This window comes from Astatotilapia calliptera, chromosome 23, assembly GCF_964374335.1.
Source record: "Astatotilapia calliptera chromosome 23, fAstCal68.1, whole genome shotgun sequence".
NCBI classification, from domain to species: Eukaryota; Metazoa; Chordata; class Actinopteri; order Cichliformes; family Cichlidae; genus Astatotilapia; species Astatotilapia calliptera.
Window position 1 is genome coordinate 44,825,998 of NC_137443.1, and position 21,143 is coordinate 44,847,140.

Here is a 21,143-nt window from a genome sequence, read left to right on the forward strand (position 1 = left end):
GGAGAAATCAACACACATGGGTGTATGTCCTTTGTTGCTGACATTTATTGATAAAAACAGTACAAAAAAACCAACCATTTGTACACATATTTACAAATAATAAGAAAAAGTGAGTGAGTACATTTCAACATTTGCAGCAATCACTCACAATCCTGGCACTGCCATGGTATCTGTAGTCTGCATTTACCACATGTGTATCTGTAGCAGTGAACACATCGCACAGTGGCATGATTGTTCTTGCATTTGTGTTTGACCTGACACATGGCTCTTTTTCCAGGGCTCGGTGTGGAGGGTTGTGTCCGAAGCAACTGTTCTTTTCTTGCCTTCTTCCCAGCTACATGAGAGTGAGCCAACTCTCTTGCAAGCTCCACCAGGAAGTCCACCCGTCTTTCCTTCGTCCCGGTGCATGCTTGATACAGCACATCCTGCGGAGCTCCATAGGATAATTCTAAAAAATGCTTTAGTTCCTCACATTTTAATGCAACCCACTGAATTAAAGCTGAAACTACATCTGAGTTGTATCATTTCAAATTCATTGTTGTAATTTACAGAACCAAAGTTAGAGAAAGTTGTTTCTGTCCAAAGTCTTATAGACATAACTGTATGATTTTCAATGATTTCAAGGACAGCTGAAGATAAAAAGTATTCAACAAGGAGAGACCAGGAATTAGTGACGTGCAGAGTTTGAATAAGAAGCTGTAATTAGACTGAATGCAAGACGAGAGCAAAGCCATGGCAACAGCAGGAAGTGGAGCAGGACCTGCGTGTGTCCATGAAGCTCGATGTTTTTGTGCACAGATCACATGCAGTCTGAAATGTTGTGCAGTCCAGACTGTATATTTTGCTGAGTGAAATACAAAAGCTTCCTTCATGGATGGAAAAGAAACTGTTTCAGTGTCAAATGAAACACTTTCTGTTGATTTCAACTCCCAGAACTGAGTTCAGCTGAGCTCCACGGTGCAACAATTAGACTCCACTATGTTTTCTCTGCTTTGTAACAGCAACAGGCTGTTTAGGGCAAGATTTGCTAAAAGGCTCAAAACAGCGCTTACAGACATGGTTCGTTTTTTGGGCCAATTACAAAAGTTCTGCTGTTTTCTAAACACAGGAGATGTGAGTTCAAATCTATAAAACACAAATATAAGACATGCTTATTTGTATTAAATATCTGGATAATGATCTGTAGATGTTAAAAACATTAATAACACAGTTTGAATGTCCAGAATTGGGTCTTCATCAGGGCCACAAAAATCTTTGAGATTCTGTCTCTGACACACAATCCTGTCGCTGCGCTCGATTTGTAAACACTAACAGCTGTTTGACTCCAGAACCCAGTTTGTGTTGGTGCGAGGCATTAGTGGATCTCTCTCTTAGAGTAGAGTTAGAGTTACTACAGTTTCTTAGGAAACTGAAGAAGGCCCGTCTCCCTCCTCCAGATTCCCGTGCAAATGTCAGACAATTCAAAATCCTGTTTGACTTTATAAAGGAGACACAAATGTGCAACAATCTTGACAGAGTGCCACAGTGTCACAGACAGTTGCACTGCCTTTGATGAGAAACACTGAGTGATAGTAAAACTAAACAATCACTGCAACACACTGATACAGGAGAAGTTGTGATTGTTCTTTTCATTTGTCCTGTTGTGTAGTTTGGCTGTAGTGTGCCCCCCACCCACCCCCCTTTCAAGAAGCCAGCTGTATGATCGTCCACATTAAGAGAAGGAGTTAAAAGTGGGAGTCAAAACCTCCAACTTAAAGTGGAACATTAATGTCACACAAATGCAGACACAGACTCAGTGCCATTTTTATATTGTTAGATTCAGAGATTTTATTGAAGTTCTCAGTTATATTAGGGACATACAGAATGCTTTCTAATGGAATAAGAGGAGAGAGTGAAGCAACTGTGCCACCCTAAGGACCATGGAGTGGGATTAATGATGAGTTGTGCTCATTTGATACCAACTAATGTGTGTTGGGTGCATTGTGGGCGCCGCCCAGGAGCGAACCAAATCCCAAGACTGGCAATTGGGACATTGAATGTCACCTCTCTGGTGGGGAAGGAGGCTGAGTTAGTGCGTGAGGTTGAGAGGAACCGGTTAGATATAGTCAGGCTCACCTCAACACACGGCTTGGGCTCTGGAACCAGCCTCCTGGAGAGGGGCTGGACTCTGTCTCAGTCTGGAGTTGCCCCTGGTGAGAGGCCTGGGGTGGGTATCCTGGTGTCCCTTCAGCTTGCTGCCTGTATGTTGGGGTTCCTCCCAGTGGATGAGAGGGTTTGTTATCTGTGCCTCCGGGTTGGGGTTCAGAGTACCCAGCCTTCTTGGAGTCCCTAGTTGGGACACTGGAGGGTCCTACTGGGAGACTTAAATGCTCATGTGGGCAACAACAGTGAAACCTGGAGGGGCGTGATTGGGAGGAATGGACCCCAGGACCTGAACCCGAGTGGTGTTTTGTTATTGAACTTCTGTGCAAACCACAGCTTGGCCATAACGAACACCATGTTCGAACATAAGAGTGTCCATAAGTGCACGTGGCACCAGGACACTCTAGGCCACAGGTTGGTGATTTGTTGAGTCTTCTCAGTTTGTGCTAAATCATTGAGTTGATTCTCAGTACTGTTCATTACAGTTCCTGACCTGTTCTTTCCTGTACCTAGATTTCCTGACCCTGTGTGGATTGCCTGTTGCTGGATTGGCATGAGAGTGTAACGGTGTGAGGGTGAGTGGCTGAAGAGGAGTGAGCGTGCGAGCCTGGAAGAGGTGAGTGTAACACAGACGATGCGACGAGGAGCACAGGCAGACAGGAGGGGACACAGCTGGAACTAATGGGCATAACGAGACACAAACCTACAAAGTAAAACAGGAAACTCACAGGCTGTTTCACAATACCAACTTGGGGACACGAACAGAACAGAAAGACACAGGTAGGGACAATAGAAACACTAAACACACAACTCAAACCCTAAGAACAAATACAAAACAGCAGAAACTGGAAAATAATATGGTATAATAATAATATGGTACATGGCACAGTTGCTGTTAGTGTCAAAAACTAAAATACAGGATCAAAACACATTAGATAGACATTTTTAATTGAAGGCCAATTCATGCATATGTTAAACTGTGTACTTAAAAATTTCTATCGATTAGACCACAGCATAAAGTGCCATTGTGCACTATAATAATACTACTAACAGAATAATACATTTCAATCTACACACACGCACACATATACATTCAAATACATATATATACACACACACACATTTTCTCTCTTATTCACCCCCAAACCAACCTGATGCTTGTAGTATCTCCACAGCCATCAATTTTCTTTACTCTGCCATTTTCTCTTTTGATGTTTTTAATTTCACGACGGGAAAATCTGGAAATACTTTCATCACTGCCCGTGACATCTACCGAGAAATACTCAAAATTTTAATTGTGAAAAAAAAAAACACAATTCTGCTCAATATAAAATTTCTGATGTTTATAATCTTGCATAAACAGTATGAAAAACAAAGAGCAATAAATAGATTTAAGTCTTTATGAACACCAGGTAACTTCTAACACTCAGTTGTTGAAATGGACATCGTGGATGAATAACTATGTGATATACCTTGTAAACATAGAGAACAAAATGGACAGGGTTAAAAATAACACTCCACTCTACAGTAAGGGCCAGAGCCATGTATATTCTTTTAAGCTGATGAATAACTGAAATAGGGAACATCTCTAGTTACTAGTTATTAGATATAGTCTGCTTCCAATGTGTGGGCAGCTGACTTCTTTTAACATCTGTTGGGCAATACTCAGTACATTCTATAAAAATGTTGTGGAGAGTCGCAACCTGTGTTATGCTAGTGCCACAGAGACTCAATAAAGTGAGTCCACAGGGTGGCCCTACAGTCTCGTAAGGTGCTGTCAGAGATGTGGATGTTTTCCAAGTTAACCACAATGCTGGACAATACATACCACCTGCATCATGATGTGCTAGCCATTCACCAGAGCGTGCTCAGTGAGAGAATGAGATTACTGATAATGCACCATTATGACACAGGAAATAATTCCCTACGGTGACTTGCTCTCTTTAAAGTATAAGTACTATCTGCAATCGCTGTGCAGCCTTAATATTTGCAAATCCTAAAAAGAGTATGTCACAAAATCTGCATGACTTAGGGCACCAAAGTATTAACCATATACTTAATTTGTGCAGTATACTGTGAAATTTAGAATTAAGATGTATTCATATCTATTACAGCTACTGTTATGGATGTGGATATTCTTCTGACCATGGCATGATGGCATGGCAAACAAGTAAGAAATTATATACAAATGTATATTATCATCACTTACCATCACCACTAATACTCCACAGCTGAAGCCATCCTTCTGCACTGGATGGGTCAAGACACCTCCCTTCCATTTAATGTCGACCCATTCTGTTTTTGCGTGGCGGGTTCTCCTCATTTTTAAGTAATCACTGCACATTATTACAAAGCAGAATACAATTTGGTATATGTCATATTTCCTAATTTAAAAAAAAAAGATATTTTACAGAATTAAAGAGAATTTTATTTATTTTTTATTTATTTATTTTTTGGCCCTTCTCGTTTGGCTCTTTTGCCATCAGAATTATTGTCTTAATAATTTGTTCACCTGATAATTTTTATAATAACCGTACTGATTTATTTTGCAAATGAGACCTGGCCAAGAGGATGCCAACAGAGAAACACGCATTGTGGGGCCAGGTACAAAAAGCTTCTACAAAAATGCAGTTGTAGTAAACTAACTTGTAAAGCCTATTTGCATATAACAAAATGTGTTGAAGCCTAAGTACCTGAATTTACGTGCAGCGAGTTTAGAGTCTTCCTCCTCTGATGAACTTGGGGCAGGATCAAGGAGATAAACAGTGTGATTCACTGCATTGATGAATTGTAGCAAAGATAAATCATTAAAACAATATTAATATATCGTCATTAAAAAAATACACAGGCTTTAAAGTTATAATCTTGTTGCTTACCAGAAACTTCCAGTGTACATTTTTAATGTTAACAAACGTGACAATGGCCTGCTACTGATCGAAGTTTACCTGTCAGAAAACATTTATGTATTTCTTACAGTTTGTGGAATTCTATTAGCATTCAATCAGTAATTCTTTCTAAATGTATTTGAACATAATTCTATGGACATTGGACAGTCATCTTACGTTCCGCAAGCTTTGGCGAGAAAGCTGTGTCCGATCACCAAAGAAAATCAAGCCCGCTGTGTAATGGTTCATAATGTAGATCCCCTTTTGCTCCTTTTTTGCCAGACAATGAAAAAGCCCTTCAATTACCTACGTAAAGAATTTTCATAAACACAAAGCTATGTAATTTATATAATTTAAATTGTGTTAATGATAAATAATTACATGATAATGTCCTTTTAATTGAATTACATTACACAGTCGAATTATTGTGGTTATGAGTGCTTAAATTAATCATTGATATACCTCGCCTGTTAGCCACAGGTGTGGTCGAAGGGTTCGCAAATCACTGTGGCGGATAATTATGGACGTACCATGGTTTGTTGAGGGAAGCACAGAAACCACAACCTCTGTGTCCCTTTTCTTCCACAAAGACAGGACCTCCTCATTAAAGAAAAACACACTTAACATACGATCTTACCAGCTATTGAACATGATTTTGTTATTTCTAACAAAGGTTTATGGACTGTTATTAACAATATGTCTTTGGAAAATTCATTCAAAATGTATCACTCCAAGTCTTGAATGGTAAATGAACTGGTTCTTATAAAGCGCTTTTCTACTCTTCTGAGCACTCAAAGCAATTTACACAACTTGTGCATTCACCCAAGCAGATTTTTCTAAGTGTGTTCTAAGTAACATTCACACACAATCGATGGATGCACTGGAGAGCAATTTATGGTTAGTATCTTGGATTTTTGGTATGCAGACTAGGAGAAGCCAGTAATCAAACCAGCAACCTTCAAATCAGTAGATGACCTGCTCTACCACCTGAGCTACAGCCACCCTTGAGCACTGGTAACTATATAAACTCAAAGCTGTAATGGCAACACTTGCAAAGTTAATTTTCCCATACTCTAACTATGTTCCCGAATGCTTTTTCCCATTCAGTTTCTACTGAGGAAAAAATATTTATTTATTTAGTTATTCTCAAAATTTACCATGTAATCACTGCATTCATTTTGAATTTTGGTGCCTCCCACTTAAGTTAAGGTTACAACTAGTCAACCAAAATCCTGGATATTCACATCGAATGAGTTGAACATGAATATCAACATGTAAATAAATAAGATTTGCCCTTCATACACGTGTCCATGACTGATTACTGTGTCATGGAAAGGATCTTCTATGGAAAAAGAAAGCATTACTATTACTTTGATGAATCCTTTATGTTAGCAGTTGTCAATCCTACCTGGAATTCTGGAGTTTCCAAGGTAACATCCTCAACTCTACCAGTCTGCACAGGGGAACTCGGGGCCATAGAGGAAGCAACCTATATAAATATCGTGTACAAGAAATACAAAAAATGTTATGCAAAATATTGGTCTTTATATATGAACGATAAATTTGCGCAACATTTTATACCGTCTTTGAAGATCTCCTGAAAGGAAATGGCTTGCGGAGTACTGTGTCACGGTCCTGAGTCTGTGGGCTCTGTGTTTTTCTGTTTGTATTAGTTATCTTTGTTTTCATGATGTGTTTTGATTCTCTTGGGTTTGATTTCTGTCACTGTATCCCCTAGTTTAGTCCACGTCTGTTCAGTTTCCTGTTTTACTTTGAAAGTCTGTGTACTATGTCAATGTGTTGAGTTTTGCCGCCCCTTGTCTTGTCATGTCTGATGAGTCCCAGCTGTGTTCTCCTCCTGTTTCACATTCCCTAATCACCTCAGTATGTATTTAAGCCCTGTGTTTTTCCCTGCCAGTTGTTGCGTCCTCCACGTTTGTTGTGTGTGTATCCATGGTCGTCTACCTTCAGCATTTCCTGTCTAGTTAGTTTAAGTTGTTGTTTATGTATCGTCCAAAGGTGACTCTCCAGCAAATAAAGCCGTCGTTTAAGTTAATGTTTTGTCTCCGAGTCCTGCACGTGGGTCCAGCCACTGACAGCCACACAACTCATCGTGACATACTGTTACATATCTCCTCTTCTTTTTTTGGCGACGTTCCTTCCATTTTTCTTCGTCCACTCTAAATTTCTGAACCAAAAATATGAGTCATTGAACATTGTTTAGGAATTACAAGTGAAAGGCTGTGACAACATTTTCCTTAATTTACAATAAACCAAAACACACAAAAATGTCCAGTAAGACACACAGGTGCAACCAAGCTATAACATCACAACGTGGGGCACCTCAATATGCCACCACATCAAGAAGACTTTTTTTTAATGTTCCATTTTGAAACGGCAAAGCATTGATGGACATCAGCCAGTCATTTTGCAAACCTTTCTTTGAAGCATTCTTTTTGAGTCTTCGTACTCCTTCAGCAGCGCTGTGTGACTGATTTGATACTGGACAACAAAGTCATCCAGCCTGGTGAGCCTTCCCGAATGTAGACGGATATGTTTCAGATCCCACTGGCTCTTCTCCATTATCCCCTGCGTTTTATTATTCTCAGTAATATTCTGAAAAATCAAATTAAGAAATCATTAAATGTGATTTTTTTTAAACATACACATTGTTGTTGTGTGCAATGTTGTATGATCTGCAATACAGATGACTCCTCTGGACCCGCCGTTTCTCAATCACACCACACAAATATGTATATATACTAAAAATCATGTGTCTTACTTGTCTCTTGATCTTTCTTAAGGCATTGTATTTGTTGTGGTACTGCTCATACATTTTCCCAGTGCCATGTCTTCCAAGGTCACCTTTGGATTTTGAAGATTAGAATAATATTGATGTGTGTAATTTCATTTTATAAACTAATTACTTGTCTACTTTAAAATGGCTTACCTAACATTATTGCAGACCATAATCCAGAAAAAGGAAGAAGATATTTGCTGATGTGCTCCATGAGCCCCTTGCTGTAGTAAGGGTTTGCCTCACCATCCATCTCCAATGATGTGTTGGAAATGAGCTTCTTAAAATGTCTCCCAAAGAGGTTGTTTCCCTTGACTCCCTAGCCAACAGACAAAACAGAATAATTATGTGATTTGAACATTGTGTGCACTCGTCTTTCATATCTATAATCTAAAAACCCAACATTATGTTGTATAAAACATTTAAAATTACTTGTGACTTGTGATTATTATGCTATTCCAAAGTATTTAAAAAGATATATAAGAGGCAAAAGTTTAGCCTTTAGTTTTAATAAAAATTGACTTCAGTTTACCTTCAGGTCCTCATCAGCTTTTGAGTTTCTGTCATTGCCATCAACATCAACATTGGCTTTCTGCATCAACAACTGAAGGTTGTGAAAATGTTTTTCAACATTCTCACCACTACACGGACTCCCAAAAACAACTGCAGCACTTTGAACCATGTCAGTGAGGTCTTTTAAGGAAGTTGCAGTAGTGAAGACTCCAAAAGTGTGCATTGCAAGATGGTAGTTCTTTGGTGCACTGCAGTTAAAGAAAAAATTGTCTTTAAGTGTTTCCAAAACAGTAATAATGTTTTCCCAAATTGAAAAATGAAATGCCATGTCACATGTCACAATAAAAAACAAACAAGTGAATACCGTATTAAAAGGACTACACTTACTACTTTTTACAGATCTCCTTGGCATTCTTCATAACATGACTAAGGCATCTGTGAAGAATTGGAACCTCGAAGTCTTCCTTGTTTCCTTTCCCCGAAGCGATGTTATAATAATGATTTATTGTGTCAGAGAGATTTTTTTTGCAAAAGCTAAACAGATAGCTTGCATTAGGACCATAGATCCATCACACATAAGCATTAAAGGTGAACGCATGGCTTTGCGCCCAAAGGCCCTTGCAACATCAGTCAGAAATGCTTCCAAAAAATATGTAACTGAGGCAGTGGTATGGTCACATGTTAAATATGTAGCCACTGGTAGGGGAGAGGATGTTTTCCGTGGATTTCTTACTACAAGTTCGTAAACATAGAAAGGAGGCGAACCCTTTCTTTTTTTCATGATACTTCCTGTAGCATCCAAATAAAGTATGTCCTCCCGACAGCGGCTCTGGAAAATCTCAATGCTCCTGGAAGACCATAAAAAAAACACCTTTTGGATGTAACATCACTTTCTGCAATACATCCTCTGGGTTGTTCTTCTTGTTTGCCACCATTAACTGGAGACTCATAATCTCATTATGATGAAGACGACTTTTCTTTTGGATTTCCAAGGCTATGTTTCTCAACACTTGAGGAGTTGGAACTTCATCTCTACAGCCCGATTGCACAACATCATCATCCATTTTGCTCATTGTTTCCAGATACATGGCTCTAGGTAATTGCTTTTCCAATTCATGGCCAATTTTATCTCTCTTATGAGCTCTTACAGGTCTTCTTCTTAGTTCATAGTGGTTGTGCACACACTCGAGACCTTGAAAATTGACTTTTGCCTTTAGATCGTCTTCATTATCTACAGTGACAGTGACAGTGACTGGACAATCCTCAAAACTGCAGTAACCCAGACACCAGAAGAAAGGGCCCTTTCTTACTGAGTCCAAAGCCTTGACTCTGTGCCTTTTGAAGGCAAAGGAACAATATGGAAACACTGTCCGTATTCCGTCTGAAATCAGATTTGTCCACTGTAGTCCCTTGTATCCTCTTTGGGATCTCTTATTTTTTATATTAGTCCATTCTTTCCTTTTGAGGAAAAAAAAATTTGTTGCAAGTGGGACCCTGATTCTTATGAATCCATCATCAGATGAGTTGCTGTTAGGCTAAAAAAGAGGAAAAATTTATTTTGTGAGAAAACATTTTGTCCATGTTACATAACTGCCGTAATATCAGTAAATATACCTGAAATACTTGTGTATTTTAAGTATATTAACAACCAGTGTTTCTAATGTCAGAATATATAGCAAAAATTCATGTTGAGAAGTGTCATGAAATATAAATTTCATTCTATGTTACAACATTTGATAAAATTCTTTATTTAATTGTATATTGTGTTTTTAAAAATATTTTTTATGTAATATAAAGTGGTCATTTAAACAATGATCCTAGCGCCAATCATAACTTATGTGAAAGCATTTTTAATGACTGACCTGCTCAGGAGACAGCTGTCCATCCTCCTCCAAGGAGATGTCCGGTGACAGAGAAGCGGCAGCTGATAGTTCTTCTGGTTGCTATTACATGAGTTGAGAGGTGTAACTTTAGTGTAATTACATGGAAGTGTTAAGGAGAAATTATGATAGTACAGACAGACTGACCTGCGCAGGAGACAGCTGTCCATCTTCCTGCGAGGAGATGTCCGGTGACAGAGAAGCGGCAGCTGATAGTTCTTCCTGTTGAAAATGACATTACCCGTAACAATATTAATTTTAGGGATAATTTCAACAGTAACACATTGACTAAAATTTGGTATACCAACATATTTGATATCAAACACATAGAATTTTATTTATGGAACCTGCTCTGGTGGCTTTTGTCCATTATCTGAATCCCCTTTGACTGGTATAGACAAGTTCTGTAGAGAACAGGCATACATTTTTAATAAATTTGATTTTAACTAAATAATTCAATACAATATATATTTTTTTAAATAAGTGAAAAGAACTAACCTGACGAAATGCATCACAAATTCTGTAGCGGTTATTTTGATTATTCTGAATACCAAGTGTCAGGCAAACTTGACCTCAGGGGCCTTCTTTATGAAGTGCATGGTCCTCCAGTTGGATGCCATGTTTTTTCAGCTGTTCCACAGTTTCAATAATTTCATTGATTGTAATCGTTTTATTTTTGTTCTAAAACAGAAGATATAGCATTTTCAGTTTTATTTTTCATGGAAAATGTATATGAAAGAAAAGAAGAAAAAAATACATACCCCAAATAAGCAGAAGCGGTAGACTCTAAGTGTAAAAAAGAAATCATTACATTGTCATTTATATCATTGAAATCATAACATTTTATAAAGAATATGTATAATATTCTCAATGAATTGAGAACAATTTTAAATCGGTGCCACTAATTACAAAACTATCAACTTTGTTTCTATTCAAGTACTATTTGAACATGTTTTTGTGAAATGCAATGCCCCTGAAGAAAATGTGCAGCACTTGATGTTAAAAAGCCATTGCCTGTTAGCAACAGATGTGCCTGTTATAGAACACGTGTTAATTAATTTCTGCCGTATGCTACAACTTTGCCTGAGTCCTGTGCGCAAATCTTTTTTTGTTTTTGCTCATAGCGAAGCCTGTTATCGAAAAAAACCCCCAGTAATAATATGGTGAAATAAATGTAATTTTAAGAAAAAAGACATTTTAACAATCAGAAATAGACTAGCTAATATCTTAGGCTAGGCTACAAGTAGGGATGGGTATCGTTTAGGTTTTATCCAATACCGGTGCCAAATCGGTACTTTTGAAACGGTGCCGGTGCTCAAACGGTGCTTAAAGAATGGAGAACACAAAATTGGTCCAAAAACCTCTCATGTTCAGCTGGTTTTTTGTAAAAAGATAACAATGTTAGCCTTTTCTACAGCTATGGGGCATATATGGTATCACTCTTGGCTGGAAGCAGTGCTTAAACAATGGAAAAAACACAAACTTTGTCCAAAAACCTCTCATGTTTAGCTGTTTTCCACTTTTTCTTTGGTCATTTTAGCCTTTTTGGCCAGGGTGAAGGGAGTATCTGCCATCAAACAAGAAGACAGCCGCATGTAGCTATGATGATGTTTGCTAGTTCACCTTACATGCATTAATGTAATAACGTGGTTAGCCTACTCAAAGTAAATTACACACGAACAACATTACGCTACTCACGCAGAGAAGAACGGCTGCTGCTGCATCATCATCCTCATCATTTCTGCTACACTGGCAGGGCTAGGGGCCAGGACTCTCCTCTTTGGGTTTTTGGGGATGTTGCTAAATCCGGGTCTGATAACAGGCACCACACCCGCAGTAGATGCGCTCGGTGTGAGGTCTCGCAGCAAGTTATCAAATATGGCGCATTTCTCGGCTTTAAAAAAAAAACGCTATGCGTCGCCAGGTGTTTCATCAGATTCGAGGTGTTACCTCCTTTGACAGTATCACAGTATCAGCTTAAAGCACTTGTTGCAGGCTGCTGAGTTTGCATATTTTGCTGTGAAGTACAGCCAGACTTTTGACCGCTTCATCTTGGGCATTTTTAATCTGTAGCTCTGCTCTAAAAGAACGTACGTACCTGGACCCGCCTACTATCCTCAGAAACATAAAATGATTGGCTAGAAGTGTATCACAGCTCAGGAAAAAAAAGCACCGAAATAAAGCACCGAAATGTGCGCTGCTTTTCGGTCTGGTTACTACCGTTTATGGCACCGGACACCGGTACCCATCCCTAGCTACAAGACTTGATTACTCAATTACATGTAATTGGAGATGAACTACTTTGTTAGCAAATTTTAAAAGTTAATATTTAAAGTTTATACTTAAAAAACGAACTCACCCCTTCTCCTTCTTCGGCATTTTTTCTGCACAAGACTTTTATGTTCAAAATGACATGTTTTCACCTCTAGTTTTTGGAATGTCGACAGAGTCAGACACTCAAAGCTCGCATGTCCAGTAGTGGGCGGTATAGGCTCTCCAACAGATTTTGTTTTTTTCAAGTGGACCATTATGGCTTTGCAATATTGCTCCACTTGATTAAAATTTTAAAATATCTCTATTTATTCAATCATTTTATTGTAAAATTTAAATTTGCAGTTATTATCAAAGGAATACACATAAGTGGTTGATAGGAAATATTAAGACTTAGACAAGAGACGTTCAAAAGATGGGGAAAAACAGAGGGGATGTGGGACGGTGACACAAGACAGTAAATTCCATTGGATTACCTACTGGAAGAAAAAAACAGAAAAGAAAACAAGCAAAAATATAACACAGTACACAACAGCAAGTATCACATCCACAACCTAGATAAGTATAAGTAACAGTAGATAATAAATATTGGTGTCAGCACGGCCCCTGCCAAGAAACATTACCATCTACATGTATTTAAAATTGAGACATGGGCACCGGCAACTTAGGAGAGGTTGAATACACAGACCATCCCTTGGACGCCATTCAGCATGCCCAGCACAAGTGATGTTGATGTATAGATTGTGGAATAAAATTGAGGTACAGGTGGTCGGAAGGGGACACAGCAGGAATGTCTCACACCCACCTCAGTGAAACAACTGTACGCCAAAGCCCTGCATGTGTGGCGGTGTGATGGAGTGGGGATGAGGAGGGGAGGGAAGTGAAGGCAAAGTACTCTCTCGTGGGGCCAGGTCCCCCGCTGACCCAAGTAGGCACCCCTGGAAGCCACAGAGGCCCATCCGGACGGGGGCCTACATTAGCACCACCACCAAGCCCCACGGAGCCTTGGGTGGTGGGCGCACATCGTAACCCACCACAGAGGAAAATACATCCACCCAAACATTCAATAATCTCTCTGACTGCATAAGACGAAAGACACCACAGCTGAGTTTATTGTCCACCTCTGTACTAATTTTAAAGTTAACTATTGTCTTTTTTTTGTGGGTTTTAAATGTGGTGAATACTTGACAAACAAATTAAAAAGAAAAAACCAAAAAGACAATTATAAATTAAAGGGCCTTGGAGATGTCATTCAAACTAACACCATTGCACATCAAAACATAAATGTGAGTAACAGAAAGAATAAAAAAACATTTCAGAATAATTCTAAGGTGGAATTACCCTGTGGAAACAGGAACTTTCCATTTTAGAGCATTTTGAAATCACTAAAAGTTAGGTCAATTATGGACAATTTGAAAGGGCTTTTATTTTTGAAAGCAAAATCAGAATTACTTGATATTGATATGGTATCACTGTGGGGTTGTATACTGTTGATCTAAAGTGGAATTACCCTGTGGAAACAAGAATTTTTCATTTTAGAGCATTTTGAATCGTTAGAAGATTAAGTCAAATATCGGCAATTTCAAAGGGCCATTACTATGAAAAGCAAAATCAGACTGACTTGATATTGATATGGTATCACTGTGAAAAAGACTGCGGTTGGAAAGTGTTGATACAAAGTTCAAATAGTATTTGGAAATACGACTTTTGCTTTTCAGAGCATTATGAAGTCATTGAAAGAGTAGTTCAAAAATGAAGATTCACAGGGCTTTTACTTTGAAATCCAAACTAAGATGGCCTTGATAGTGACAGGGCACAATTAGGGTACAAGGCTGTGTCATATAGATCGTTCATTAGAGTTTGTAAAATAAAATAAAAAAGCCTAAATTATATGTTATTATGTTCTTAACATATCTGTTAATTGTTAATTAGATGCATTTTTTTTCTTTTTCTGCCCATTCTGTTGGTTTTTGGTTTTTTGCCCTTCTCCCCCGTCCCTCTTCTCAGCTGTTTCTCTTTCCCTCTTTCTTTCTCCCCTTCTTTCCCCCAGTCAAGTCTGTCCCGTATTCAGCAAGTGAAAATAAAATAAACAATAAAAGGTGAATCAAATGGACCATTACGGCAAGGCTGGGATGGTCAATTTGGTAAAGTAAATCCGTTGGGCATCTTTCTTTGCCTTTAGACAATAATTCTGATGGCAAAAGAGCCAAACGGGACAGGCAAAAAAAAAAAAAAAAAAGTCCAGTCACACCTCCAACACTTAACACCCACAACTACTACTTGGCTCTATATTAGGAGCCACTGACTCACCTGCCAAACACCACCTTTTACAGCACCTACTGTTTATAATGCTGCTCCTCTCTGTCCTTTCCACAACACCTACCTGCATGGTTTTGCTGAGAATACCAAGCCACAAGGTGACATTCACATGATTTAATTAGGAAAGAAACTAGCATACATTCAAGCGGATCCCAAGAGTGAGTTACTTAAAAGACAGTAAATGCACAACTTCCTCAAAGCACTTCAAATATGTGTGAAATTGAAGCCAAAAAATTCCCAGCTAACTTTCCAGGAAGTCCTCCATGCCTGTGCTTTGAATTGGTTTCTTTTTAGATAGATTGCAAACAGTTTGACATGTTGACGTATGTAAAGTGCAGTAAAAATAGAAAGAAAATGCACATGCACTCATGTATATATCTTTCTACGTAGCACTCTTAATTCTTACTCTCATGTATATATCTCATGTATATCTCATGCACATATCTTTCCACGTAGCACTTTTAATTCTTATCCCTACTTTTATTTTTTCCATGTCTATTTAAGTGTTATTTATGACACCATGTTTGCACTGAAGCACCGCAGCAATTTCCTAATGTTGTAAACCTGCTCAACATTTGGCAATAAACCCCATTCTGATTCTGATTCTGATTCTGAAAAGAAAGTAGAAAAGAGAAAAAAAACAAAAAAAAACATATCTGTTAATTCACTCGAAGTTGGCTTTTATTTTGAAATCCGGTTTCCACATCCATTCCCGTAATACTTTGAATACACAAAGAACGTAAAACAAACTGGAGGCTGGCTTGACTGCAAGTCTCGAATTGGAGGCTGGCTTGACACCAGTGCTGCACTGACTGTGGGACTGTAATGTGTTAAAAGCAGGTTGAAGACGGCTCAGAAACATTTGAAGATTAAAATTTAGCATTATGGCTGCTGGTGGTTTGTAAAGCCTCTACTCAGCTGTATTTTTGTTACTAATTTATGTTTGTTGTTGTTTAACACAGATTTCAGAAGAGCAAATATGCTTAATAGTTTAACTAGATTTCAATTGTCAGTGTGGGACTGCTGAGTCACCTGAAGAACTCATTTCATTCATTCTCCACATGATGTTCATATACAGAAATGTTTCACAGGAACTGATTTCTCCCAAAGGGTGAACTAGTGTGATTCCATAGATTACCTCTGTATGAATGTACTTCTTAAATGAAGGCAAGTGTTTGTCCTTTTCTGTTCCTCAGGTACAGTACGTGATATCAAGGGCAGGCGGTCAACACTGGGGGAAGACAAGAAGCAGACGTACTTCCAAGAAGGAGCTGCAGTGAGGTCAGAGGTCAGAATCTGAAACAGCTCAGGTTTATATTTTAGAGGTTATAAAAAATCAAAATGGATTTATAAAGAAACCTTTAAATAATAGTCATAATTATGCTTATTATAAGAAATATCAAACATTTAAGTGGATTTTCTGTTACACATATTGTGTTAGCCCTGCAATAAACTGGCAGCCTGTCTTTGTCCTGTATCAGCTGGGATAGGCTTCATCCTCCCGCAACCCTGAATTGGATACATTGTATTCCAATTATGTAATCTGATCATTTACAAACTCAAGGTATCTAATCAAAATGTAAGTAATAATTATAAAATGGGAAAGCAGAAATAAGTGTGACATGAATGTAAATGTGTGAGCTGACATAGAGGACAGCTACATGTAGTCTGAAAAACCTCCTGTTAAAGGAGGAACCAGTTAGAAGCTGTTTTCAAAGTAGCTGAGCAGATTTCATCTCAAGTAAGCGATTAAGTGTTTGTTCGTTTGTTCTGCCACTTAAAGAGCATTTAAGGACGTCTTTCGAGTGTCCAGTTGAATTAATTCTACTGGCTCTCATGGTCATTTGTTATTATAGACATATTTTTCATGTTCATCCAGCTATTTAGTAAATTCTATCTATTTAGTAATATCCGTCAGCTATAAAATGTAATATAAATATAAAAATATCTAAATATCTCCTGTCCTTTATGTTTTAATGATGTAAGTCTGTTATCGTGTTACATTAGCATTCCTCACATATCAATGAGATGCTGTACAGTACAATCCTACTGACACAGCAGAAGGATAACGACAGCTATTCAACATCGTTACACGACACATTCGAGCTGCATGACACAGACAAAGTGACTAAATCATCTTTTTTGTGGTTTATTGTCTTCAAACCAGCAGACAAAGCTGATGGCAGAAGATGTCAGAGAAGAACTTCAAGCCGTGGACTGAAAAGGTATTTTTTTCTTGTTATCAAAAGACATTTGGAGTGGCAGCTTCTACAAGTGGTTGTGCTAAAGTAAAGCTTACAGTCTAAGAAATAACAGTGTTGATGTTCAGCACAAAGAGAAAAGAGCCACCAAAAAGCTGTCAGCCACAGATGTGCTATAAGAGTTAGAAACTTTACTTATGGAGAAACTTTCTAAGTCTAACAGGGGACAGGTACTCCTGCCCAAATAACATGATATAACCCCACATACAGCCCAGCCATAAAGTAAACCAAGCCATTTAGTTAAAGACAGCATGGGACCAAATGCATGTAACCAGCCTGCATCAACCTGGCATTTCTTCCTCCTGAATTAAATGAATGAATGGATGAAAGTTAAATGACTACAAACCTAAAGCCACTAGTTCCCACACTGGAGCTCCCTGACACTGTGTGTTAACCGTATTTAGCTTGAATCAACAGTTGTAACAGGCTAAGCCACCTGAGACACTGCATTGAATTTGTTCCTGTCTTAATGATTTCAGCTGACTGGTTTCAGCTCAGATGTTCTGCTTTTTCCTTTCAGTAGATCAAAGCAGCTCGTGCTCCTTCTGCTTCCAATTTAGAAGAAGAAGAAGAAGGCGAAGGCTTCAGCGAAGTGGCGTTCATGGTCTCAGTGAACAGTCAAGGTCACACACTGCATGTGGTTTTAAAAGCAACATGTCTGTTCAGTACAACGATATGTAATATTAGTGCAGCTACGGTTTGTTCTTGAACATCAGTTCTGTTTTCTACTTTGATCACTTAGACCAAAAAAGTGTTGTTTTCAGATTCTTTCTTTTACATCTATAAACCACCTGTTCATTTTTTTTATTACAATTAGTTTCACATAAATGTTAGTGTTTCCTTTATGATCTTTTAATGCTTACACTACACTGTACATGTCTACATTAGAGACATTTCTGTTTCCTGTTTCTGTTGACTTAGAGTTGTGAAATGTTCTTTTATTTGATGCACAATATGAAGTTCATAATTTTCTTACAAATAAAACTCTAATGACAAACATGAACAGCTGTGCTTATTTCTGAGACATGAGTTTTTGAATGTGTTCATATTTAGACAGTGTGCATCTGTCTGCTGAAACTGTGATGATGAACCTGAGGTGATGGTCAACAGAAGGCAAATATACATCAATATAAAACAATATTGAAGTAATGTCTTTACCCTCTGCAGCGTGTGGACGCTGTGCACGCAATCACCTTATTCACTGTAGTAAACATGCACCGCTAGCTCACGTGACTGACTGTCTCCATGGTTACATCGTATATTATTAGCTATGTAAACAGCTTCCAAAGATACCGCCATAGCTCTCTGCAGCTGTAACACTTTCACACTTTGCAAATCATTTCATGTTTTTGATAGTTATGAAGACAGAATGTGTTTTAAGGTCATGCTAGGCGGTTGCTATGGTGGTTGCTGTGGACTTGGGTGGACCGCGTCCGATTCCTGTTATTAGCTGTCCGCCACAGGAAGGCTGCGTTCCATTTACAAGTAGTGACAGTCTGACGCAACTCGAACTCAAACCCCGCTTTGTTCTTTAATTATAGGCCTTTTATAGCCGTTCATGACACGCACACACACACATAAAGCACTTTGCCTCACCATGAGAATGCAACTTCACCTAACCTAACCTTAAAGTATCTGATATAGGATAGAAAAATGAAGCAACCAGAGATTTAATGATGAAGACTCTGGGTTCTGTAGTTCACGTTTTACAGTCCTGAATGACTCTTTGCATATGATTTATTGAAGAGGACTTTAGAATGCACTTTACATTTAGACTGTTGCTGTTTCATTTTTTACATTGTTGCCGTGTTATGTCATGAATAAGGTTCACCTGCTGGGGGTTTGATGGATCAGCTGGACAATACAGTCAAAGACAGACTTCATTCATCATATGCAAGAATCCTAGTTGGATTTTTGTTCCCTCAGGGCTCTATCCTGGCCATTTGTGGCCACTTTGCTTTTCGTTTTTCAACCATTTTTGTTCTGTTAATGCCAGTGGAATGAAACTTCCCAAAGGTGTGTATTTTTGTCAGATTTTTTAATTTTCAACATCAGCTCCTTAATAATGTCAATAATATTCACTATACACTAAATAGTTCCTCTTGGTTCTATCGTGGCCATTTGTGGCCAATTGAAACCCATTATAACCACCTTTTTTGATTCCTTGTTACTGACAGTACTATATCATGCAATTTAGGTAAAATTGCTTTCATTCTAAAGTCAACACATGAAAATTGTAGTTTTTAATGTTTTTTACCAAATGACATCATTTACCCATTTTTGGCCAAGCAAGCAATTTCATGTAATATTCTGAGTTTCTAGTAGCAGCCTTTGATGGCCTACCACACTCCAATGGACCAAAAAAATGAAACAATTTTGACATAGGTTTGATCTTAAGGATCTAATAGTTTGTGTTTATGCATGACATTGCAGTACAAACATGTATTTGCAAGATAGACTGGAATAAATTCAAACATTACATAGGCTGCAGTGAATTTCTGTGGATGCAGGATATTGAGCTTTGAGGTTCCCAGTCAAACTCAGCTTTGAAGCACATGCTAAAAGCACTTTTACTCTTGTATTTTTCATCAAAAGATACCATACCCAAAATATCAACTCTAGAAATAAAAACAAAAACAAAAAAAACCCCAATCACAGGACATTTTGCAGAGTTCAAACCTGCAGCTGCAGCTGGAGCGCAAACAACAACAAACACTGTTTGTAAACGTGTCCTGGAGTTTCTGCAGGTGCAGACAGAGCTACTGCTGTAAGTAAGCCTAACAGCTTCCAGATAATGTATTCTGTCAATATGGCAAGAAGGTCATCACTGCTTCAAGCACTGCCTATATGATCTGGTCAGAGAGCAAGGACAGCAGCAGTCATCTGTCCTTGAAGAAAATACATCTGCCCAAGATGAAGAAACCTGCTCTCCAGAAGATGAGGGGACAATCTTCAAAGAGGCTGGCTGCATCACCACTGATGAGTTCTAGCCAGTGCCCGAATCCTCTTCTTTGGGGGAGGATTGGGGTTGGGGGGCATGGAGGTGGAGCCCCCCCCCCCAATGATTGGAGGGCTCCACTCACTCCACTCCAGACCACTGGAGGGCTCCACTCACACCCAGTTCTCAGGAAGTGTTGTTGCTGTGTTTTGGAGTGAAAGTGTTGAGTTCTGTGGTGATGAGCAATAAACGAGCAGTGTTTATCGACAGCTCTCGTGTCGTCTGTGTTTATTTCCACATTGGTGGCGCCGACTCCGCTCTGGATGCATCAGCAGCCGCCAGCCCTCTGCCTCCGGCTGCAGCTACGTTTGCTGTGGCGCTCGAGCTGTCGGACTTTTGGCTTCACGATCCCCCATCGTGGTTCGTGCACGTGGAGGCCCAGTTCGCCCTTCGTGGCATCTCGGCTGACGACACGAAATATCACCATGTGGTGGCTTCTCTCGACCCGCTAGCCACCCGTCGTGCGTTGACGCTCCTCCGGGATCCACCCACCCGAGAGAAGTACGCCGCCCCTAAAGAGCTGCTTCTTCGGCGCTATGCCCTCACCGACGCAGAGCGAGCCGAGAAGCTCCTCTCCCTCTCAGGCCTGGGTGGTGGTACGGCTCTCGAACTGATGGAGCACATGCTATCCTTTCTCGGACCGGACGACGGGGGATTCCTCTTCGCCCACATTTTCCTCAGACAGCTGCCGGCGGCCGTCTCGTTGGCGCAGTAGGCAGTGTGTCAGTCTCATAATCTGAAGGTGAGAGCCGGCCTCGCCAACTCTCCGCTTCTGGGCACGAAGGATTATGGCTCCCTGGCTGAGGACGCGGATCGTATTCTCTGGCTCAATATTGAGCTCTTTTATTTGGTCATTAAATTGCCTCACTGGCCACTAACACACCATGTGTGACATTGCTTTTGGCCATTCATCTCTTCCCCCCCCCCCAAAAAAAAGAAAGAATAAATAAATAAATAAAGTAAAAATAAAGCATTGTGACAGTTACTGTTACTGACCTGCAATGATGATAAAAAACATATTAGGTTTCACCATTTATATGCTAAAACATGTGAACTTTATTACTATTTTTACTATAA

At 39.2% G+C, this 21,143-nt stretch overlaps 2 protein-coding genes and 2 long non-coding RNA genes across 4 annotated transcripts in view; 1 reads left to right on the plus strand and 3 right to left on the minus strand.

Moving 5' to 3' along the window:
- The window catches only part of LOC113016963 (NACHT, LRR and PYD domains-containing protein 12-like), a 405,899-nt gene that overhangs the window by 286,630 nt on the left and 98,126 nt on the right, over positions 1-21,143 (plus strand). The window lies entirely within an intron of this gene.
- Positions 3,029-4,933, minus strand: LOC145424003 (uncharacterized). Its single transcript, XR_013904952.1, has 3 exons — positions 4,836-4,933; positions 4,352-4,478; positions 3,029-3,411 (listed from the first exon to the last, which is right to left on the minus strand). It is a non-coding gene; the product is annotated as an uncharacterized LOC145424003 (long non-coding RNA).
- Positions 5,011-5,703, minus strand: LOC145424002 (uncharacterized). Its single transcript, XR_013904951.1, has 3 exons — positions 5,490-5,703; positions 5,205-5,333; positions 5,011-5,087 (listed from the first exon to the last, which is right to left on the minus strand). It is a non-coding gene; the product is annotated as an uncharacterized LOC145424002 (long non-coding RNA).
- On the minus strand, positions 6,786-9,807 carry LOC145423976 (uncharacterized). The gene is made up of 6 exons (XM_080296817.1): positions 8,725-9,807; positions 8,357-8,585; positions 7,978-8,143; positions 7,810-7,892; positions 7,464-7,643; positions 6,786-7,215 (listed from the first exon to the last, which is right to left on the minus strand). Exons 1-6 carry the CDS (start codon positions 8,754-8,756, stop codon positions 7,075-7,077), a joined length of 831 nt encoding a protein of 276 aa, XP_080152943.1. The 5' UTR covers positions 8,757-9,807; the 3' UTR covers positions 6,786-7,074.

Bases quoted from the DNA above. Each gene is read 5' to 3' on its own strand.
- LOC145423976 (XM_080296817.1), bottom strand. From the start codon at position 8,756: ATGAAGAATGCCAAGGAGATCTGTAAAAAGTA. The intron at 7,893-7,977 runs GTAAGCCATTTT...CAAAATCCAAAG, and splicing joins ATGGTCTGCAATAATGTTAG to GTGACCTTGGAAGACATGGC. The intron at 7,644-7,809 runs GTAAGACACATG...TTGATTTTTCAG, and splicing joins TAAGAAAGATCAAGAGACAA to AATATTACTGAGAATAATAA.